General features: G+C 45.1%; 2 protein-coding genes across 4 annotated transcripts in view; both read left to right on the top strand.

Annotated features, from left to right (window-relative positions):
- Positions 1–14,888, top strand: part of COPA (COPI coat complex subunit alpha) — a 35,760-nt gene extending 20,872 nt beyond the window's left edge. The window contains exons 14-33 of one of the 2 annotated variants that reach the window (XM_036922733.2): positions 1,219–1,301; positions 1,967–2,106; positions 2,616–2,701; positions 2,782–2,947; positions 5,813–5,975; positions 6,075–6,221; positions 7,109–7,298; positions 7,420–7,515; positions 8,883–8,971; positions 9,229–9,352; positions 10,231–10,320; positions 10,500–10,609; positions 11,009–11,086; positions 11,245–11,313; positions 11,867–12,003; positions 12,276–12,462; positions 12,547–12,657; positions 12,971–13,132; positions 13,785–13,979; positions 14,248–14,888. In XM_036922733.2, the coding sequence (XP_036778628.1) occupies positions 1,219–1,301; positions 1,967–2,106; positions 2,616–2,701; positions 2,782–2,947; positions 5,813–5,975; positions 6,075–6,221; positions 7,109–7,298; positions 7,420–7,515; positions 8,883–8,971; positions 9,229–9,352; positions 10,231–10,320; positions 10,500–10,609; positions 11,009–11,086; positions 11,245–11,313; positions 11,867–12,003; positions 12,276–12,462; positions 12,547–12,657; positions 12,971–13,132; positions 13,785–13,979; positions 14,248–14,307 (2,483 nt within the window). In that variant the 3' untranslated portion in view covers positions 14,308–14,888. The remainder of the gene's footprint in view (positions 1–1,218; positions 1,302–1,966; positions 2,107–2,615; positions 2,702–2,781; positions 2,948–5,812; positions 5,976–6,074; positions 6,222–7,108; positions 7,299–7,419; positions 7,516–8,882; positions 8,972–9,228; positions 9,353–10,230; positions 10,321–10,499; positions 10,610–11,008; positions 11,087–11,244; positions 11,314–11,866; positions 12,004–12,275; positions 12,463–12,546; positions 12,658–12,970; positions 13,133–13,784; positions 13,980–14,247) is intronic. The other variant, XM_036922734.2, reaches the window with a different exon arrangement.
- A 2,423-nt stretch (positions 14,889–17,311) lies between these two features.
- On the top strand, positions 17,312–22,891 carry PEX19 (peroxisomal biogenesis factor 19). 2 transcript variants are annotated; one of them, XM_036922730.2, is made up of 8 exons: positions 17,312–17,441; positions 18,694–18,803; positions 19,214–19,379; positions 19,790–19,875; positions 20,095–20,256; positions 21,163–21,339; positions 21,582–21,626; positions 21,792–22,891. In XM_036922730.2, exons 1-8 carry the CDS (start codon positions 17,372–17,374, stop codon positions 21,873–21,875), a joined length of 900 nt encoding a protein of 299 aa, XP_036778625.1. In that variant the 5' UTR covers positions 17,312–17,371; the 3' UTR covers positions 21,876–22,891. The 2 variants fall into 2 exon arrangements, with proteins under 2 accessions (XP_036778625.1, XP_036778627.1); XM_036922732.2 differs by having other exon boundaries at positions 21,835–22,891.
- Positions 22,892–23,109: the final 218 nt, after the last annotated feature.

Here is a 23,109-nt window from a genome sequence, read left to right on the forward strand (position 1 = left end):
TGTAAATATTTTGCCAGCTCTCTCCCTGTTGTGGGTGCTACCATGTCATTATTGCAGCTAATAGGATTCATTCTCTTTTAAGTGTGGTCATGGCAAGAAGAGAGGAAACCTAGATGTCTTTGGTATCGATACATCAAAGTTTCTCCTAAAAATTAATCGGTTAAGCAACTTCTGACCAAATTTTGTGATTTGGTCCCTCTCTACCCACCCCCCTGCTTTTTCTCCCCTGTTTACAATTAATAGAGTTTACAGTATCTTAGTTTTGTCTTATTACCAGTTTTATTTTCTCTTCTCCATCTTTTGAGGGAGATACTTAATAAAGGAGTAAAGATACAGCCCAGTGAGAGGCAGCAGCAAAAGAAAAAGAGCAAAAGCTTAATGTGGTTCCCCAGCCTCTGGAAAATGGATGTATTGGTTGTGATAAGAATTAGTTTCGTAAGTTGCCTGGCACCCCCAGGTACCAGAGAAGTACAAAACAAGGCTGACCAGCCGTTCTGTCCAGTTTTCTGCTGATACTGATGATAAAAGAGTGTTTCAGTGCGGCCTTCTGTGTGTCCCCCTGGAAGCTTCCCAGCGTGGAGGGCCCATTCAGAATTCTAATCAGCCGGTGAAATGTTTGGGAACTGAGAAACATTTTTTAACTTTCTTCAGGGTAATCAGAATGATCGATATTTATAGAGCAATACTTGGTGCTAAATACTGCCCTGCGTAGAGCTTGCCTGTCCAGGTTTAGCTGGGAATGCTCTGCCTCACCCTGCTCTACTAGGGGCCTGCATTTGCATGTTAAAAGCCGCCGAGCAGCTGCGACCTGGGGAGGGGGCTCTGTCTCTACCCAGCTTGTTGAGATAGCAAGTTCTGTGACACTGACAGGCTGCTTGCAGTGTGCCACAGCTTGGCCAGTGAGGCCTTTCTCGTTAGCTCGATGGAGTGTGCTGTCTCCCAAGATGGGCGGTCCTTCTGCCAGTACATGGTGTTGGCTGAAATGCCACTTGGCCTAGAGAAAAGAGAATTGGCAGGGGTGACGGCTGTAGTGTGGAGGGGACTAGTGGGGAAAAGTCACTGACAATAGCCTCAGGTTATGGCTGAATTAGTTAGGAAGCAGCTGAACTGGCAAAGCCAACATGGCAGCCGGCAAGATTGGCAGTTCCATGGCACCTGACTCTGTCACCTGCCAGTGGCTCACCACATGCTCCAGCCCTTCGGATTTGTTCTTCTCAGCTCCTGAAGGAAAACGATCCTCAGGCCTGACAGCTGTTTGGGTTGCTCGAAATCGGTTTGCTGTCCTAGATCGGATGCATTCGGTGAGTTAAGACTAAATGGGGAAAGTAATTTGGGGAGTGTGGTGGCAGTGGCCTGTGCATTGCAGGTTAAAGAGCATTTTTTTCCTTACTTTCCCCTGGGAAGCTGTGATCCTTGTGTATCGGCTCTACCGCCATCCTTAGTTCTATCCCAATTATGCTGGGGAAAAAAAGCCTTAAAATGATTTGACTGGGTCACTGATCATTGTAGGTGGGCTCAAAAACCAAGTGAAAGTTGCTTTTGACAACATAGGTGCCAAAAATATCAGATTTGAAATAGGTGGTCTAGCTGAGTAGGTCCTCTTCTTTATGCTTCTACTCCCATTGATACTTAAAATGCAGTTGGCTCTACACTATATAAGCAAAGCTCTTTCAAGAAAAGAGTTCACAAAAATGTAAGCCCAGAAGTAGAGTTCTGTCTCCCTGGTGGTTGAGGAATTCAGACTTTGGTTGGGCTTCTCGTGATATTCCAACTGAAAAAAAAAGTACCAAGGGCCTTGGAGAGGTTCTTGATTGGAGTGGCCTGCCTGGAGTGGCGTTTGACCTGGAGAGAGCGGGAAAAACCCAACTTTATTTATTGAAATTAAGGAACAATTGCTGAGGGGTGTTGTCAACTGTCATCATCTTACGTACATGCACTTCTCCTAGCCTTTCATTACTCATTTCAGCTTCTGATCAAGAATCTGAAGAATGAGATCACCAAAAAGGTACAGGTGCCCAACTGTGATGAGATCTTTTACGCTGGTACAGGCAACCTCCTGCTTCGAGACGCAGAATCCATCACACTCTTTGACGTACAGCAGAAACGGTAACCTGTCAGGTGCCCCTAAGCAGTCAGGCGTATAGTGGGGGACAGTGGATGTCATTAGTGGGAGCTTTCTCCCCCAAGTGAATTTGCCTTGTGGCTTGGCCACTTCTTGTGGTAAAACCCAAGACTCTCTCTGACCACTTCTTTGCCCACTCTCCATCCTGTACAGACTCACTAGCGTTATAGTGAGGGGCTTAGTGATTTTCCTGTTTTTAGAACTCTTGGGTCTTAGAATGATAGGGACACAGAAATGAATAACACATTTCCTCTACTTAAGGGAGCCTACAGTACAGGAGTGAGAACAGATATACACAAATCCCTAATAATACATGACAATGAAAGACGGAAAGTTGAGGAAGTGGGTATGTGTACAGTGTGAGCCAGAAATATTTAAGTCATGGAGCTACAAATGTTATTTTAAGAAATTGGTGTTTACATCAATTTGGAGATGAAAAGAGGTAGGTTATACCCTGGGACAAGGGAACCATGTTTGCCTTTCTCTCTCCCAGGACTCTGGCGTCTGTGAAGATTTCCAAGGTGAAATATGTTATCTGGTCAGCAGACATGTCTCATGTAGCACTACTGGCCAAACACGGTAAGCCTTCATTCCATCCACCCTGACTTAGTCCCTGCCTCCCCAGCCCTGCCGTCTGCTTCACTCACCCTGTCCAGCAGAGCACTCATGCCCTTTGCCTCTTACAGCCATTGTGATCTGTAACCGCAAACTGGAGGCTCTGTGTAACATTCATGAGAACATTCGCGTCAAGAGTGGGGCCTGGGATGAGAGTGGGGTATTTATCTATACGACAAGCAACCACATCAAATATGCTGTGACCACTGGGTAAGTTAATTAGCTGATACACAGAGTGGGAGAAAGTGTCTTCTTGAAATCACTGTCCTGTCTCGAGATGTAGCTGAAGTCCTCCTTGAACCTTCTTCGTGGAAAAGCCCTGTCTGGCATGTATGTGCTAGGGGCATCAGAACATTCTTTTTCAACTCTTTTAAAATTATGAAATAGAACACAAATACAGAGAATTACATAGATTACATGTATATACATTATAGCAAATAATTATATAGTGGACATCTGTATAACTGCTACCTGAGGCAAGAAATAGTTCTGACACCGCAGAGGCCGTTTACCACGTGGACCTTATTGATCACAACACCCTGCATTCCCCATCCAAAGACAACATTATTCTCACTTTTATGATAATTCCTTCCTTGCTTTTCTTTATGATTTTACATCCAGTGTGTGTCTTAAAATAATGTGATTTAATTTTGCCTGGTTTTGACCTTCATATTAATGAAGTCATACTGAATATATCATTTTGTACTTAGCTTATTTTGCTCAATATTTTGTAAGAATCATCCATGTAGTTCTAATTTTGTTATTTTCATTGTAAAATATTCTGTTATGCTCTTTTCAACATTCTGTTACATGTGTTTTGATGCATATGCACATACATTTCTCCAGGGCATCTACCCAGAGCAGAATTGCTGGGCTGTAGAGTATGCAGATCTTCACATTTACTAGATAATGTGACACTGCTTTCCAGGGTGTCATGTCAGTTTGCACACCCACCAACATTGTATACGGTTTCCTTGCTTGTCCTCCTGGCAACAACTTGCCTTTAGTCAGACTTCGTCTCTGGTGGACGTCTAATGATGTCTCACTGTAATTTTACTTTGCTATTTGCTTATTCCTAATGAGATTGGACAGCTTCCATTTGGCCATCCATCTGGATTTCCTCTTCTGTGGATTCTATTCAAGTCTTTTGTCCATTTTTTAAATGAATAAATTTCATTAGTTTTAGGAGTTCTTTATGTATATGAACATCAATCCTTTGTCAGGTCTGTGTGCTGCAAATACATCTCCCCCATTCTTTAGCACGTCTTTTGACTCTCTTTATGATACCCTTTAATGAACAAAAGTTCTTAATTTTAATGAAATTGCATTTATGAATCATTTTATGGGTATTGGGTTTCATGTCCTATTTAAGAAGTCTTTATTGACTCCAAGATAATAAAGACATTCTTTTATATTCTCTTGTAGAAACTTCATAGTTCTGCTTTTCCTATCTAGATCTATAAAGCTGAAGGAGATTTTTGTGTATGGTGTGAGGTGTAGCGCACAGTTTCACATTTTTCCAAAGGACACTCAGCTGTCCCAGAACCATGTATTGAGCATGGGGAATATAGTACTGCAGTGCCATCTTGTTTATGAAAATACAAGGATCTGTTTTCTGTTGCCCATCTCTGATCTAACTACTCTATTACAGCTTTACAAGTCTTCACATCTGATAAAGCAGATCCTCAAATTTCCCACTTTTTAAAAAAGTTATTAGCTATTTTCAATTACTCTTGCCTTAAAAAGGCAAATTTTCAAATTTTTACCTTGAAAAACAAAAATTTTAGAGTCAGCTTGGGGAATTCCATGCAAAATAAAATGAAGAAAAAACCCTACTGTGATTTCAGTTAGGATTGAACTAATCTGTGTGTCATTTTAAGCACAATTCTCATCTTTCCAATATTGAATTTCCTGATCTGTGAACATGGTATACAGTATCTCTTCATTTATTTAGGCCTACTAAAACATCTTTCAAGAAAATTTTATAATTTTTCCATAGAGGTCTTTCATTTCTTTGGTTAAATTTATTCTTAGGCACTTGATAGTTTTTAATGCTGTTTGTAAATGGAGAGCATCCATTTAAATTTTTAACTTTCTCTTTTTTTTATTGTTATTTAGAAATACAGTTAAGTTTTTACATTGATTTTATTTCAGAGACCTTGCTAAACTCTTACTAACTCTAGCAATTTATTTGTGTTTTCTTTTGGATTTTCCTTACAAATAATCATCGCATCTGTGGATAATGACAGTTTTGTTTCTTTTCCAGTATTTATACTTTCATAAAATTTTTCTTGTCTTACTGCGCTGACCAGGATCTCTAGCACAATGTTTAACAGACATGCTGTAGCAAACTTTCTTGTCTTGTTCCCAATCTAAGGGGCAGACTTTTGGTGTATTAGCATTATGTAAGCTTGCTGTGGATGTTTTATATAGTCTTCACTTGGTTTAACTTCTAAAAGAACAATAAAATTCTTGAAACAGGTATAGTAATTTTTAGTCTTTATTCTAATAAATGCATTTAGAGCTCATTAGTGTTCAATATTTCTCCTAATACAGTATTATGCACTTAACACTATAAATTATCCATCAAGTATTGTGTTAGCTGCACCCATAAGTTTTGCAAACTTTTTATTTTCATTCAGTTTAAAATATTTTTTGCTTTTTATCATTTCTTTGCATGTTAGAACAGTTCACATCTGCCTCTCTTCTACTTTCATTTATAACTTAGAAGGAAGGAGTTAACTGTCTTCATTGGCCTAGTAATTATATATCAGAACTTAAAATTTAACTTTTACGTCTGATTCCTATACCCATGTCTGTTAACTCCCAGAGCAAGAGCTTATAAAGAAAGATCATACCATCTGCCCCATCTTCTCCTATTTCGTACAAAAGAATAGAATAAGTAAATATGGATTGAGTTCTCACTTTTAATCACTTCCCATCTATATCATTGTCCACATGGCACTCAATCAAAGGGCAATAAGAAGATAAAGGTCTGTGTCCTAGGCTTGCTTCATTTCTTTACAGGCTGGATTCTCCCCCTCACTTGCTGAAAGCTGTGCTCTCCTATTCCAGGGACTATGGGATCATCCGAACTCTGGATTTACCCATCTATGTCACACGGGTGAAGGGCAACAATGTATATTGCCTAGACAGGGAGTGTCGTCCTCGGGTGCTCACTATCGATCCCACTGAGTTCAAGTTCAAGCTGGCCCTGATAAACAGAAAATATGATGAGGTACGAAATGAGAAAGCGTACTGGGACTACTGAAAGACATCACAGTCCTTTCCCTCCAAGTGACCTTTATTTCCTGCCTACCCCACCCTAAATATCTAGGTGCTGCACATGGTGAGGAATGCCAAACTAGTAGGCCAGTCTATCATTGCTTATCTCCAAAAGAAGGGCTACCCTGAAGTGGCACTGCATTTCGTCAAGGATGAGAAAACTCGCTTTAGTCTGGCACTGGAGTGTGGAAACATTGAGGTGAGTGAGTCTTAAGCCCCAGATCACTGTAGAGAGGGTGAGAGGGCCGGGCAGCACTGGGGAGACATTATTGGGCTTGCCTCTTTGGCCAATATAATGGAATTTGGGATTTTTTACTTGTTAGAGCCTTCTTTTTGTTGCTGTTTGCCCGTCCCATTTTTGCCTGTCTCTGTGCTGCTTCCGTAGCATTTCTACCATTGTTCTCATTCTTAGTTAATCTGCATTCATTAACACCCAGAACAGGAGCAAGATAACTGAATCTGGAAAATCTCATTATTTCCTTGACATCTCACTCACTGAGTGGCTGCTTAGACAGGAGTAGCACCTCTTTTCCCTCTAACTCACCTCTATTTCCTGCCTTCCCCACCCTAAATATCTGGGTACTGCACATGGTGAGGAATGCCACAAGCTAGCAGGCCAGTACTAGTACTAATAAGAGTAATTATTAAATGTTGAGACCTGAAGTCTAAAGGCATTATTTTTAGGTGGGGAGAGGACAGGAAAATTGACTTTCCAGTTTTGAACTTCTGTTATTTCCTTTGTCTTCCCTCAAGCCCCTGTAGGTCTTCAGACCTGGCAAGTAGAAAATAAGGCAGCTAAGCAAGAATTGGCCCTGTGGGATCAGCAGCTACTAGGAGACTGTTTTGTTGTAAAAGTATATTTCTGAGGAGGAGGATAATGTGATGTGATTCTTCTGTCCATGGATCCAAAGGGATCCTATTTGTTGATAGGATTTTCAATAGAATTAGACTGAAAGCTAGGGATGATTCACAGTGTAGAGGGTTCCTTGGGAGGTTTATTTAGAGGTGAACATTTTGACTGTAGTCCCTTGTTTTGAGTTATAAGTACCCTCCAACCTGATAAGTCTGACTCTGGGGATTCTTTAGATTGCTTTGGAAGCAGCCAAAGCCCTGGATGACAAGAACTGTTGGGAAAAGCTGGGAGAAGTAGCCCTGCTACAGGGGAACCACCAGATTGTGGAAATGTGTTATCAGCGCACCAAAAACTTTGACAAACTTTCCTTCCTGTACCTTATCACTGGCAACCTAGAGAAACTTCGCAAGATGATGAAGATCGGTGAGGCCCCAGAAACTAAGGATGGGAAGAGGGTTCTTGGGGGAAGGCAAAAGGCAAGTAGAGGAGAGAGACAGCTTAAGAGAGGAGACCTAACTTGGCGTATCTTGTTGACTTGGTGCAGCTGAGATCCGAAAGGACATGAGTGGCCATTATCAGAATGCCCTGTACCTGGGTGACGTGTCCGAGCGGGTGCGGATCCTGAAGAACTGTGGGCAGAGTGAGTATCTATACAGGAGCCATTGGCTTCCTTGGGGCCTCGGGAAGTGTTTTCTCTTCATGGTGAGTTATTTCCCTGCACTGTGCATTTCAGAAGCAGCAACATGCTCCTACCATGTGCCAAAGACATTCCTTAAAGCCAAAGGGAGGTACCGCCAGAATGTTCAGTCTGACTCAGCACTCTTAGGAAAATAGTTAATAGTTGTGGAGGAAATAGGAGCTTCCAGAAGATCCTGGGGCAGACACTCTAGTAAAGGCAGCTTGTTGGATGCTGTCTGAATTTTATTCTTTTACGTCAAGTCTGGAGGTTTCACTTATTTATTTATTTGTCCTTATATTCAAGGGATATTTTTTGAGAATACACTTATATACCAAGCATTAAACTAGCATTTGAGATACATTAGGGAATAAGAAAGGTGAAAGATGTGGTTTGGAAAAAGGTGCTAGCAGTGAATGGGGAAGCAGTCGTCAGCTTCATCATGTATCCCAAAGGGAATCAACATGATTTACTGAAGGGCTGATACGGGGTGTGAAAAGAGTCAGAGAGGACTCCAGGGTTTCTCATCAGCACTGACAGTAGATCTTAAGGATAAGCAACTGTATTAGTTATCTATTGCTGTGTAACAAATCACCCCAAGGGTTAGTTCATTTGTTTTATTGAAGTATAGTCGATATACAGTATCATTTGGTTTCAGGTGTACAACGTAGTGATTTGACATTACATACCGTACAAAATCCCTACCACAGGAAGTGTAGCTGCCAGGTGTCGCTATACAAACATACTACAATATTATTGACTATATTCCCTATATTGTAGCTTTTTATCCCCATGATTTATTTATAAAACTTGATAGTTTAAAATAGCAAACACTGATTACCTCAGTTTGTGGCATGGCTTCCCTGAGTGGCTTTGGCTCAGTGTCGCTCATGAGGCTGCAGTCAGCGTGCTGGCTGGTACTGCAGACGTCGCAGGGCTCAAGCTGGGGGCGCGCACTTCTGTCCTCACTGCTGCTGTGGGCAGTCACCAGGTCCTTGCTGACTTTTGGCTGGGAGATGGCAGTTTTCTGCCATGTAGGTTTCTCCATGGGGCAGTTCACAACACGACAGCTCGTTTTCCTCAGAGCAAGCGAGGGCATCCAAGATGGAAGCCACAGACTTTGTGTCTCACCTCAGAAGTAACATCCCTTCACTTCTGCCTGTTCTCTTAATGAGAAGTGAGTCCAGCCCATACTTGAGGGGAGGGGACTGTGGAAAGACTTGAAGACCAGGAAGCAGGGTTCACTGGGGGGGGGACATCTTGGAGGCTGCCTACCACAGTGGTATTCACCTGGAAATGTATGTATACCACAAAGTCTGTTTTCTCTACAGAGTCACTGGCCTATCTCACAGCTGCTACCCACGGCTTAGATGAAGAAGCTGAGAGCCTGAAGGAGACATTTGACCCAGAAAAGGAGACAGTGAGTCTTTATTTACATGAGTGTCTCTGATTACAGCATTAATTCTGAGATCTTTTTAATCCACCAGTGTCACTCAGTTTGCAAGACACACCGAGTTAGGTCTCCTCTCTTAAGATGGACAATTTTAATTCACCAGTGTCACTCTCCCATCTGGTTACTGGGAGAGGCAGAAAAACAAGTGAGATAAAAGGAGGCTCCATGACCTTCCCTACATGATTTGTGAGAGCTGTTGCTTTTAACCCTCTCCCACCTCTCAGATCCCAGATATTGACCCTAATGCCAAGCTGCTCCAGCCGCCTGCACCTGTCATGCCTCTGGATACCAACTGGCCCTTACTGACTGTGTCCAAAGGGTTCTTTGAAGGCTCCATTGCCAGCAAGGGTAAGTTCTTCTTACTTAATCCCATAGCATTTTTGTTGGTTTGTGAAGAACTGTTCTGGAAAGTAACATCAGCTAGTCTGTCCTTTTCCTCTGTCCTTTTTTCTATGTGAAGCCTCGTGGAACACTGAGATGCCAGTCAGAGTTATGGTACAGTCTTTTAAAACCTAAAGACATTATGAGATCATTAAATTTGGAAAATAGGGGCTAAGAAAGAGAGCTCTTAGTGCATGCCTCTGAGAACCATTATTAACACTTAGGTGTATTTCTTTCAGTTTCACAAATGGTAGTCACTCTCCATTCAGGATCTGTCATTCATGGCATATAGTCTTAAGGTACAAATTCGCTACCTCACTTTCTGTCACATGGGTACATGCAGACAAGGGTGTGCAGCCACCCTCTACCACTCTTACCCTTAACCCTCCTCCTGTTTTCTTGGATATGTGTACTGGTTCATTTTTCCCAAAAGCCTCAAACAGACCTTGGGTATTTTGTGCCTAGCCCTGCTCTTTCCTCCGTCTCTGTCCAGGCCTATGTCCTCATGCCCTGTCCACACTGTGATGGTGGTAACTTAGCAAAGATCTCAGCAAGAAATTCTAAGAGTTGGTAGCCAAAGGTTGGTAAGTACAAAAGGTGTAAGAGGCAGTGTTTGGTAGCCAAAAGGCCAGTTGTTCCCATCTCTCTTCTATTCCCCTTTCTCTGTGGAATGAAACCTTCTGTAAGTTAGCATAATAAATACCACAAAACAAAATAATAAACAAAACAGTAAGTGGACAGAACTTTGGCAGCTGCTTCTGTAAGAATGCACCTTCCCTGCAGGGGAGGACAGACCCCAGACCGGCCTGGCTATAACGAGCTCCTTTCTGTCCTTCCCTCTGCAGGGAAGGGAGGAGCACTGGCTGCTGACATCGACGTGGACACTGTTGGTACTGAGGGCTGGGGAGAGGACGCAGAGCTGCAGCTGGACGAGGGTAAGAGTGCTGTTCCAGGGTGCTCTGGGCGGGTGGGCTCCCTGGGTTGGCCCTGGGCCGCGGGGCGGTTCTGCAGCCTTCTAGCACATGAGACCCGCAAGGATCCCCGCATTTTGCTTTCCTTCAGCTGAGAGTCTACCACTGTACAAACCTATTTTGAGCCTGAATCTTCCTTACAGATGGGTTTGTGGAGGCTACAGAAGGTTTGGGGGATGATGCTCTTGGCAAGGGACAGGAGGAAGGAGGTGGCTGGGATGTGGAAGAAGATCTGGAGCTGCCTCCTGAGCTGGTATGTGGACTTCCTACCCTTATGAGGTTCTCTCCAGCTCTCCCTCAGGAAGCTGTGGCCTTATGCTAACCCCCCTTCCTGTTCCTGGGGTCCCCAGAAGAGAGAGTGTCTGGACCCTCCTACTCTGATGCTTATCTCCCATTTGAAAGAAAGAGTATGGTAACCAGGGTTGTACCAAAGGCAGCTTATGAAAAGGCAGCATGCTTTTTTGTCAGAATTTGTGCTTTTGGTGTATCATTTTGTTACTGGTGAAGATGCTCCTATTTTGAGGGTCTTCCGCAACCACCACGCCATCCTCTCCAGTAGAGGCTGGGAATATGGTAAAGGGTTATGTTTAGGTTTATCTGGACAGAGTGCTTGAATAGCTTACAAAATGACTCACTTTTTGTTTTCCCCTAGGATGTACCCCCTGGGGCAACTGGTGGGGCTGAGGATGGGTTCTTTGTGCCCCCCACCAAGGGAACCAGCCCAACTCAGGTAAGCAGGGAAACAGCCCTGTGGGGATGAATGTTTCTGAGCTGGCTATATGTGATGAATGTATAAAAAATATTGCTACTTTTCTACTACAGAGTAGGGTTGTTTGGGAAGAGAAAGGGCGGAATATCACTTGAGTTGGCTTTTCTGTTTCTTGTTAGATCTGGTGCAATAACTCTCAGCTTCCAGTTGATCACATCCTGGCAGGCTCTTTTGAGACAGCCATGCGGGTAAGTCTTAAAGTAACCTTGGCTCTTGTTGAGTGTGCCTTGCTAGGGCCCCAGGGAGATGGTTGGCTCATCTTAACCAAATGGAAACGATCTTACCTCTAGGGCAGAGGTGTGTATTTATTATGGAAGCCCTTGGCCTTGCCTAAGGAAACTTTCCTCCCAAGGCCTTCCGCTTTCCTGCTTTCCATTTGCCTCTGTACTATCTTCTGGTGGGTCCTTCCCACCATCTCCGCCCATTTATAGCCCGCTTTCTGGCTCAGGGAAGTCAGCACCCCTTCATAAAGAGGTGTATGTTTTGAACACCAAGCCATATGTTAACAATAGCAGACACAGTAACAACCACAACTGTAGCAACCACTAACATTTATTCCATGTTGACTGGGTGCCAAGCACTGCCCTAAATGCTTTATAGGTATTACTAAGTGAGATAGGTTCTGTAATTAAGTATGATTATAGGAAACAAGTACAGAGAAGTTAAGTAACTTGCCTGAGGTCAGTTAGTTTTTAAGTGGCAGGGCCAAAATCCTTATGTTCCTTTCCTCCTGTATTCCAGCTCCTTCATGACCAGGTAGGGGTAACCCAGTTTGGCCCCTACAAGCAACTGTTCCTACAGACCTATGCCCGAGGCCGTACCACTTACCAGGCTCTGCCCTGCCTGCCCTCCATGTATGGCTACCCTAATCGCAATTGGTAAGGCCCCTTGCTCCTGGTTTCTCTGTTCCAGCCTGGGGTACATAGGTCACTTGGCAGCCTCAGGGACAGAGGTCACTTGGCAGCTGTCCCAGAGCTGAAGTTCCTGGGAGGAAAAGGTCTTCAGCTCACCACTCTGTGGGGTTTGGTTTCTACCTGCTGCATCCTAGTCCCCGGTACTTTCACAGTAGGGTGGTTGTGCTCATGTTGCCAGAAAAAGAAATTGGGTCCTGATGGGCTCCTGATTATCCTGTCTACATTTCCCTTCCCAGGAAGGACGCAGGGCTGAAGAACGGTGTGCCTGCTGTGGGGCTGAAGCTTAACGACCTCATCCAGCGGTTGCAACTGTGCTACCAGCTCACCACCGTTGGCAAATTTGAGGAGGCTGTTGAAAAATTCCGCTCCATTTTACTCAGTGTGCCACTTCTGGTTGTGGACAATAAACAGGAGATTGCAGAGGTAGGAGGAGTCTAGCCACTTGCCCTAGTCTGGGCACCCTCACCTTCTTGCCTGTGTGACATGACCTTCCTTTGCCCCCTTCAGGCCCAGCAGCTCATTACCATTTGCCGTGAGTACATTGTAGGTTTGTGCATGGAGATAGAAAGGAAGAAGCTGCCCAAAGAGACCCTGGAACAGCAGAAGCGCATCTGTGAGGTGAGCTCTCTGGGCCTCTGAGCAGTACAGAGGCCTCCTCCCTCCACGCTCCATTAGGCTGAATTGTTCTAATTCCAAAACCAGATCTCAGTCTGGGGAGTTGGAAATTTGAGTCCCTTTCTATGAGGAGAGGATGTATTTCTGTATCCTCCTCCTCATCTCATCAGTCCTCCATACCTAGAAGGCAGAAGACTTCTCTGCTTTATAGCCAGTGTTGTGTTTGGTGGGTTGGTTTTTAATGCGTATGTAGCCACTTATAAATGACGTGTCGGTGCTCATCTGCCTGGCATGTGTTCCTCTTTCTCTCCACCAGATGGCAGCCTATTTCACCCACTCAAACCTGCAGCCTGTGCACATGATCCTGGTGCTGCGCACAGCCCTCAACCTCTTCTTCAAACTCAAGAACTTTAAGACAGCTGCCACCTTTGCTCGGCGCCTCTTGGAACTTGGGCCCAAGCCAGAGGTGGCCCAACAGGTAGATGGGGAGCTCCTTCGGGGAGCCTAAGGGACCCAGATCTGCTCTTACGTGGAGGGAATAGAAGACCAAGGTCTTCCTCTCTGAAACAAAGCACTGAGTAACGTTTAACAAAAAGACCCAACAGAATGCCATCCTCTGTTTATTTACTGGCATGGGTGCCTCCTTTTGTTCCTGGAAACTGAACTAATAACTTAGACATGGCACCAGTGTGAGAGTGACCTGCAACCTAAAATTTAACTTCACTGTTCCTAAAAATAACCCCATTCCTGTCATTAAGTGCCAGATGTCCCATTACCACCTCCACTAGCCTCCATGTATAGTGCCCATTACTTGAGTGCTCTAGAAGCATTCTCCTTGGGCAGTGGAAGCCAGTTTTAACCCTTTCAGGCTTGACCCTGATAGTTCCCAGACTTGGTGAGGAGTATGGGTCTAGATCTGTGGAGCCACTTTGGTAGTGAGCAAGGCAAAACCTGACACAACAGGAGCAGGGTTTGTTCCTCCTGCACAGGCATCCTGTACAGAGGATGTATTCCATACTCATTCAGTGCGGTTGCATCGTACACCAAAGGACCAACCAAACCACAGTGATGCCGCCATCTGAGTTGTGTGCAGCTTTCAGTCCTCTTAAAGTATTCCGTCCCTCCCTTAGACCCGCAAGATCTTGTCTGCCTGTGAGAAGAACCCCACAGACGCCTACCAGCTCAATTACGACATGCACAACCCTTTTGACATCTGTGCTGCATCGTACCGGCCCATCTACCGAGGAAAACCAGTGGAGAAGTGTCCACTTAGTGGGGCCTGCTATTCCCCAGAGTTCAAGGGCCAAATCTGCAAGGTCACTACAGTAAGTACTGACCTTGAGAAATTCATCTAAGATACTGAGGGAAGGGGAAGGAAAAGTAGCCTGCTGGTCCCTTCTTTTCTCCTGTATTTGCCCCTAGCTCCTGAGGCAGTCACACTGAAGAAAGCTAAAGCTTCTCCCTACATCTTTTTACCAGTCAGTAACATGGCAGTGAGGCACTACCATGCTCCTGGCAGAGTGGAGGGAGCAAGCTTTCTAAGCTGCTCATCTCACAGTCCCTAAACCTTTTCCTCCGTTTCCTCCTCCACAGGTGACAGAGATTGGCAAAGATGTGATTGGCTTAAGGATCAGTCCTCTGCAGTTTCGCTAAGGCCATCTGTGTATGGAGGGCCAATCAACATTTCCCCAAGAGAATTAGTCTATAACCTAACTCCCTCATCCTTAACCATCCCTCAAATTATTGATAGTTAGCTCTCCTGCCCAAAAACCTGTTGTCCTTTCCTATGGCAAATAAAATGTCTAAATTTGACTTTTTTTTGGTCTTTGAGGACTTCTCATCTTCTCAAGGTGATGACAGTTGTGGTCACAGTTGATCTTGCCTTCCCAGCTTAGATCTTTCAAGGAACAAATGAAAATGCAGTGATGACAGTTGTTCAGTAAATTCCTTCAATATTTACCCTTTTTCTCCCCACCTCCTTTGTATCCCTTTTGCTAGAGAAGAGTGGGATGTAACAAATAAGACAGCATCTTCTACTCAGTCACTGCAAACTCTTAGCCATGCCCAGTTTTCCTCGGGCGTTTAAACTCCCAGGCAGGTACCCAGAAACCTAAAGTCTGAGAAGAAACAATTTGGTTTTCAAAAAATGCACATCATTTTTTGTTGATTTGTTCTTTAGAACATTGTTCTTGTGTTTTGTTTCTCACACTAAATAAAGTAAGCTCTGAGTTTCATGGCCTGCTTCTTGTTTCCTGTACACACTGATGTGCCTGCTTACTCCGTGCAGCTGCCCCACCAAAGCAGATGATCTTTCCTTCAGTAATTGTTTTAAATTACAAAAGTAATAAAAGCACATATTTTTCATATGATATATTAAACTGCTATGAGAATCATAGAAAGCAAGTAGCTCTCCTCTTTCATTATTGACTGCAACCTTCCATCTTTTGCTAATTATAGCCAGTATTTTTTGAGCACCTGTCATGAACCTCTCACTTTGGTAGATGTTTTATGGATAATACACATATGTAAGATAAACTAGTAATACATTACATATATTACAATGATTACATTGACAACACAATTATTTTGCTTGTCATGAGCTAAGACTAATTAGAGTGATGTACAATGCCTTTGATTAAATGTATACTTCATTTTAAATTCACATTTTCAATTAACAGTACATTCCTATAGTTCAAAAATCAGTAACTGTGAAAATCTATTTTGTGATATCTTCCTCCATTTTCCTCAGCCACCCAGTTCCTATCATCTTTGCCAAAGCAAGTAACCATGGTTAGCTTCCTTGTATCCTCTAGAGATTTTTAAATGTATTTTTATATCATAGAACAGATCAGACTATGTTCTTCCCTCTCCCTGTGTTATCTATAAATGGTAGCATACATACTATTTAATAAGTATGCATCTTGCTAGTTTTTCACTTAACCTATTTTAGGGAGTCTTTTCCGTATCAGTATAGTAGAGAGCTCCACTCTTTCTCCTTTTCTGCATAGTGAATCATTGTACAATTTACTGTAATTTATGTAAGTTGCCTTCTTGTTGATGAATATTTGGGTTGTTTCCCATCTTTGGCTGTTTTAAAGAGTGCTGGAGTGAAAAACTTTAACATATTGTACAGGTAAGGGAAGCATGTCCGGAGGATAAGCTAGAAGTGAGAGCCTTTATATATTTTTAGCTTTGTCAGTTCCTTAAACATAGTATCCCCAAACTTGCCTGCCTCCTCAAAAATTTGTATACTACTTTTTTCAAGTTAGAAACATTTCCTGTAAACAGGCAAGTCTGTGATAAATTTTGGCAGAAAGTCTTTTTGTAAATTTAAAGATTAAATTACAAAATTAACTTTGTATACAAACATTCTGTACTGAGGGATATGAAAAAAGTGGACAATCTGCCTCCTGAAACTTATGTAATTGGTGAAACAAACTGGGTATACGTGAAATAATTGTGAATACCAGGAAAGAATTTGAAGTTGGTCAGTAAACAGTGGAGAGCCAGTAAGTCCTTAAGGGAGACAATGATATAAAAGAAAATGTTATGAAATACTGTTGGCAACAGTGTTAACTATACATTAGAAAGGCAAAAGGTGAGTAGTACTGAGATGAGGTGTTAAGAGTATCAGTAATAAAAATAGAAAAGCCAAAGCAAGTTTAAAAGGTAATGCAAAGTCTGTTACTACACTGATGGACAGTGACTGCAATGGGGCATGGGGGGTGGGGAACTCATAATAAGGGTGAATACAGTAACCACATTGTTTTTCTTGTGAAACCTTCATAAGTGTATATCAATAATACCTTAGTATAAAAAAAAAAAATGCAAAGGAAGAACCATGTTGTTTTCATCTCCATCTTACTTCTCTCAATCACCATCTAGTATTTTCATTATTAACATGCTCATACTACCACATTAATGTAAAGTCAGTAGAAATACCTGTAATATGCGCTTGATACTACTGTAGTCCTATTAGAGATACACATGTAAGCAGTCTGTAGTTGAATGAAAGCCTGGAATAGATTGTTATCAGGTGTTGGGGAGAAAGAGCATAATCAAAGGATTAAGTTACAGAATTTTAGAATGGAAAAGGACCAGGTAAAGGTCCTAGATTGCCGTCTTGTTCAGTCCCAGGTCACAGAGTGGCTTTTTCTGCCTGAATTGATTCAGCTAACACTGAGTTCGAACTTAAATTCCTAGCCCTGTGTGTTCTTTAGTCTGACAGTTTTAATGGAAAATAGAAAAGAGGGCTAACCACTAGATTCCACAGAGAAATGTGCCTCATTAGGGTCAGAGAGAGCAGAGTGGCCAGTGAGTGCCCACTCAGTTTTAGGCCGTAGGCTGGGAGCCGAGAATTCAGCAGTGAAGACAAGTCGAAAATGCTTGTAGTCACGGTAGTTAAATTCTAGGGGGTCGGGTTGGGGGACACGCTAAGATAAATAAAATATATAGTACGTCAGATAGTGTTAAAGTTTGACTATTTCTTCTCTTGTTAATGGGGAAAGTTGAAAGAGACGAGAAATGTTACCGAAATAACAGTAAGTTGCCCTCTGTTCAACTGTTCCTGGCAAGAGTTAAGCAGCAAAAAAAAAAAAAAAAAAACCTTCCTGTCCCTTTAAAAATGGCGGCTCCGCACCGGCCTGCAGCGCCATTGGCTGGGCGGGGTGCGCGTCGCTGCCGGCCCCACCTCCTACGGCAAGCCGGAGGTAGCAAGATGGCTGCTGCTGAGGACGACTGTGGTGTCGCGGCCGACGCGGACCGGGAATTGGAAGAGCTTCTGGAAAGTAAGAACCCATAATTAGAAAGGCCCAAAGCGGGCGGGAACCGTTCCGGGATAAAGAAAACACGAGATATCTGGGGCGAAGCGGGAGAGGCTCTCCAAGGTTGGACGGGGGCGGATGGTCTGACTGCGACCCCGAGGAAGATTATTGGGTCACCCGCTCCTTCCGCCGCAGCAGGAGCTGGGAGCCCACCCTGGGCCCGTGAGCGGCCCAGGCCGCCGCTCTCCCTGCGGAAGGGAAAACAGTGACCCGTAGGACTGCGTTTCACGACGCAGCTCCAAACTCCCTTGACTTTGGGTTAGTAGGTTCTGGAGTTTAACTTCTTTCCCGGCAGCAGCAGCATTCGGTCCTCGGTGGGCCGCGAACCGGACACTCACGGAGCGCTTGCGGTAACTTAACAAACCCGAAGCTCGTCCTTCTGTGCGCTGCCCTAACCTCCTTAACACAAAAGGCACCCCACTCCCCTGTCGGGTTCTCGCCCAGAGTGGGGCCAGTGTCGTGCCCTTAAGCCTGGCGAGCAGAATGGCGGTGAGAGCACAGGTTTTTCAGGGCAGAGGTGAATATTTTTGTCTAGTCTCCACCCACACAGATGTGGGCAGGTGGAAAATGAAGAGAAACAGCGAGGAGTGGCAAGTGACTGTGTGTGAATTGGCACATCGTTATCAGCAGAGATGAGGGCAGAGGGAACTTTGCCCAGGGAGGGCTAAATGGGCGGATTAAAGAAGAGGGCCTGCCTAATGCCTTCCCAGGGAGCGCAGTGAGGAGGCTGTACCAGTACTCGGGCCCATGGGAGGCTGGGTGGACATCTTTCGGCTTCTCCTTTCTTGCCAAAGATTATTCCTTTAGGACTCCAGAATAAGTTTAGGGGATTAAGGACATCTGTGTTTCTGCTCCGTTTGGATATTTCTTTGGTATTTCTAGGGAATCATTCGAATGCAGCAGGGAAGGTACTGTGTAGATGGAGATGTCTCTGCAGAACTTCTTTTAATGTTCTCCTCCCAGCTCTGAGAGAGACACCTATTCCCCCTTACAGAATTTCTTCCCCTTTGATCACAATAGATTAGGTAATGGGGAGGGAAGTGCAAAACTTATCAAGGGGTGGGCCGGGAGAGGAAGACTCAAAAAAAAGGGAGAAAAATGTAGGGAAGTTGGCAGTTTGAAAGATCTTAGTATTTTGCCCAGAACTTCTCCCCCACCCTCAGGCTTGCATCCTCATCCATTCCCAACACACACACCATGTCTCTTGTCTCTGAAGGTGCTCTTGACGATTTCGATAAGGCCAAACCCTCCCCAGCACCCCTTCCTACCACCACGGCCCCTGATGCTTCGGGGCCCCAGAGGAGATCGCCAGGAGACACTGCCAAAGTATAAATTGCACCCACTTAAGGGAGGGGGAGGGGGTGCGCATGCACTTCTGAGCAGAGGTGGGGCAGGCCCCTGAGGGCTGGGGCGGGGGTGGAGGGGAGGGTGCCTTGGCCTCAAACTGCTGAGTGGTCTTGAAGGCCCCAGTCCTTGAGAAACGGGGACTTGAAGTGGAGTGGAGAGATCCCAAGGAAGTTCCCTGAGAAAAGAGCAGGTTTGAATGGTTGGTCTGGGATTGCCACCAGATGCCTTTCCTGCTGTCCTCTTTAAGAGAGGTGGTTACAATGTCCAATGGCGGTGGGTGGGAGGGAAGCACTGTTATTTCTAAGAGCTGCTGCCTGTGGCTTCTGTCAGAGGCCAGGTGCAGTGGGGTGCCAAGTAAGAGATGCATTGTGGCCACCTGTCCCCTGCAGGATGCCCTCTTCGCCTCCCAAGAGAAGTTTTTCCAGGAACTATTCGACAGCGAGCTGGCTTCCCAAGCCACTGCAGAGTTCGAGAAGGCAATGAAGGAGTTGGCTGAGGAAGAACCTCACCTGGTAGAGCAGTTCCAGAAGCTCTCAGAGGCCGCAGGGAGAGTGGGTGAGGAGGGAGCCCCAGACAACTGGAAATATTCCCAAGAAATGTCTTAAGTTGCTTGAGAACACTAAAATTCTTAGTAAAGTTGATAGCAATCATTATATATATATATATAATGTACATCATGTATATATATGTATCTCAGAGATATAAAATATGTATAGAAAAGATTATTGAAAACTGACCGTTTTGGAGGTTGCAGTGTTTATTGTATTATCCTGGGGAAGAAACTGACACACAGTCCATGTACATTTGTGAAAATGGCTTTGAAAGGTGACCATAGGGTATTCAAAGATGTGGAGTCCTAGTGATTCAGTAGTAAAATGCTCCACATCCAAATTGATAACTAGGTCAGTCTAGGTGAGCAAACAAGTAAAATCCTAAGTGACTTTTGTTCTTTTGCTCTTTCCTAGGCAGTGATGCGACCTCCCAACAAGAATTCACTTCTTGCCTAAAGGAGACACTAAGCGGACTAGCCAAAAATGCCACTGATCTGCAGGTGAGGGACAAGAGGTAGGGACCCCCGAGGGGCCTACTCCCAGACATTTTACCAGCAGAATCTCAAAAGACAGACTGTTGGGTATGGCCTACACAGCAAGGCTGTCCCTGCCTCATTCTCTTGCTCCAGGCCAATTTAAATAGTCCTCTCCTACCTGAAGGGATGGTACGAATCCCGTGAAGGCAGTGTACTTGTTCACCTCTCTCCCGTCCTTTGTAGCACTCAGGCATGTCGGAGGAGGAGCTGACCAAGGCCATGGAAGGGCTGGGCATGGACGAGGGGGATGGGGAGGGGAACGTCCTCCCCATCATGCAGAGCATCATGCAGAACCTTCTGTCCAAGGATGTGCTCTACCCCTCACTGAAGGAGATCACGGAGAAGGTTTGTGAACTTTGGTTTCTGCTTTTCCTCCTCGCTTCGCCCTGGATCAACTCCCGTGGGCTGCTTTAGGGACTCTGCAGAGAGTGCCGGGAGTGCACAGGTCTGTCTGTTTTTTGAGTCTTCCCCTCCCGGCCCACCCCTTGATAAGTTTTGCACTTCCCTCCCCATTACCTCTGTCTGTTTTTTACCTCTTATTTATCCAGAGTGGGGAGAGTTGTGTTTGTAAGACACCAAAGCTACCAGAGTGAGGATGTTTAAGGTAGAAGGGGAAATCCCACATCTCTAGTTTTCTGTAAACTGGTTTGAGACTGTCACTGTCTGTTCAGCCATTCCTTGCATTTCTAACTTTATTCATTTCCCCAGCAGAGTGTCACTGGAGATTTACCAGCTTTCTGCTATGAACAGTTTGAGAGTACTTTGAATGGTGGTCCTGGCCAACAAAGTGCTTACTTACAGTTTTACTGAAGAGATAAAATGTAGGAATGGGAGCTTTTCAGTGACATGGTGCAACCTGTGGCTGAGTGTGAAATGCATTGTGTACACGAGGACTCAGCAGACCAGGGTCTGGGTGGACCAAATCCAAATCTCAAGCTAAGAATGGTTTTTACGTTCTTAAAAGTTGTAAAATCAAAGCAAAGGAAAAAGAAAGAATATGTGACAGAGACCATATGTGGCCCTTAAAGCCTAAAATACTTACTGTCTGGCCCTTCACAGGAAGTTTGCCATCTGCTGGTGACCACAGATGCTAGGCTAGCATAGTCAGGTAACCTGGTTGGAATCGGTGGTATTTCTCAGGCTGAACTCTCCTGTTCAGCTTTTCCTTCTCCTGTGTCCCCCCCCCAGCTTCATGTTGTTCAGATTTTATTGCTCTTCCTTATCCACTGTTCACATTCCTTCTTTCCTTAGTATCCAGAATGGTTGCAGAGTCACCGGGATTCTCTGCCTCCAGAGCAGTTTGAAAAATATCAGGAACAACACGGTGTCATGGGCAAGATATGTGAGCAGTTTGAGGCAGAGACCCCCACAGACAGTGAGGCCACGCAGAAGGCTCGTTTTGAGATGGTGCTGGATCTCATGCAGCAGGTAGGTCTCCTCTTGTCTGCCCGCTGGTACTGTCTGCTGGGTGTTGGGTGGAGGAGGTGTCTGGGAAGGATGCCACGCTGCCCAGCGCAGGCAGAAGAGGAAGCACTGGAGAGGCCACCAGGCGCGGTCCTCAGGAGAAAGCAGGGAGACCAGCCCTCAGATTCTTCCTTTGGGCAGTTGTGTTTGGCCAGTTGTTTCCTGGGGTTCTCTCTGTATCAGGTCCTTCTCTCCCTATTTTCCAGCTGCAGGATTTGGGCCACCCTCCAAAGGAGCTGGCTGGGGAGATGGTGAGTACTTCTCTCCCTAGATTTGAACTGGAGCCCGAGTTCCCGGAATTCTGTAGCCTTTCGTAATTCTCCCTGAGGTGATAATTGTGGCTACTGGGGATGGACCTTCAGGAGGTACATCTTGAAATATGAACAGTTTTCTGAGCCCCTTTCTTTCTTCTCCAGCCACCTGGCCTCAACTTTGACCTGGATGCCCTCAATCTCTCAGGTGCACCAGGTGCCAATGGTGAACAGTGTCTGATCATGTGAAACACAACGTTTTCTTCCCTGATTGCCAGCCGTGGGGAACATCCCGGAGTCAATAGAACCACTGGGAGCTGAGGCGGGAGTGCCGTTTGCAGGAGCAGTCTGTCCACTGCCCTCTGTCAGCCCGCCCAAGATGGTGCCATACCAGATGAGGCGTGTTCTCTTCCTAGGAATCACGTAGGCCATTTCTGTGAGCCGGTCCGTTGTGGCTTCTGCTGCTAGCAAAGGCCCAGCTACCTACTAGGGGAAGGAAGGCATCCCTTTGGGGGCACATACCTTCTTCCCTCTACCCCGGATAATGGATGTTATTTATGGCTACACACCTTAGCACCCAGGGTCTTCGTGCCTTGTCCCTACTCCCTCTCTTGAACCTGGGGGGCAGGGACAGAGTCCTGGGGCTCTGTATTTCCAGTTCTCCTGGGCAAGGCCTTTCGGGAAGAATGGGGAGAGACTTAGCCTTGTCTGGGACCGTGTCATCATGCCTTCTTACCTTGAGACAGACTGTTGTGAATTCTCTGAAGGTAAAAGAAGTGGGGGCTTTTGCATCCAAACACAGTAGAGTTGAAAGAGAAGCCCTGGGATTATCTTCTGTCCAGGTGCTGAGCCTTCAACTCCCCTTGCCAGCTGAGAACTCAAGTTGCTGCCCTGGTTCTTTCTACAGTGCGATGTGATCTTGGTGAACCCAGCCCTTGACCCTCCTTTGCCCCCAGCCTCTCCTCTTATCTCCTCAATACCTGTTTATTCCGACCCTCCTCTGAACCCAAGCTGTGAACAAAGGAGGGCCCATCCAGTTCCCCTCCTCCAGACCACACACCACTCTCCTTGGCCCCTTTTCTCTCAGGCAGACATGTATAGTTTTAGTTTACGGTATAGGAAATGAATGAGTCTTCTTCCCTAATGTACATTCTGGCTTGATTGAGGCATCTGATTCCTTTGAATCCTGTCCCTTGATTCAGGGAGGTGGCTTAGGAAAGCAGCCTGGGCCCTTTTTCCTGACTAATAAATATTCTGAGTGAGGAGTGTGGCCTATTTTTCATCCAGGTCTTTTTCTGATTGTCCTCAGCTTTGTAAGCTGCGGTGTGAGGGAGGTTAGCAGACCAGTTCTGTGTAACATTGCAGCACTGGGTTCCACCCCTACCCCCTTGCCCCAGCTCAGTCTGCATCTCAATTGGCAAAGGAGACTGAATGGCCATCTTTCTTTATTTCCTCTGAGTATTTCAATCTGAGAAGCCCTTCA

The sequence above is a fragment of the Manis pentadactyla genome, chromosome 19 (genome assembly GCF_030020395.1).
Source record: "Manis pentadactyla isolate mManPen7 chromosome 19, mManPen7.hap1, whole genome shotgun sequence".
In the NCBI taxonomy this organism is placed as follows: domain Eukaryota; kingdom Metazoa; phylum Chordata; class Mammalia; order Pholidota; family Manidae; genus Manis; species Manis pentadactyla.

What these genes read in the sequence shown, in the direction of transcription:
- PEX19 (XM_036922730.2), top strand. Translation starts at nt 17,372, where the DNA reads ATGGCTGCTGCTGAGGACGACTGTGGTGTCGCGGCCGACGCGGACCGG. An exon ending in CGCCAGGAGACACTGCCAAA is followed by an intron (nt 18,804 to 19,213) that starts GTATAAATTGCA and finishes TGTCCCCTGCAG; the next exon opens with GATGCCCTCTTCGCCTCCCA. An exon ending in AGGAGCTGGCTGGGGAGATG is followed by an intron (nt 21,627 to 21,791) that starts GTGAGTACTTCT and finishes TTTCTTCTCCAG; the next exon opens with CCACCTGGCCTCAACTTTGA.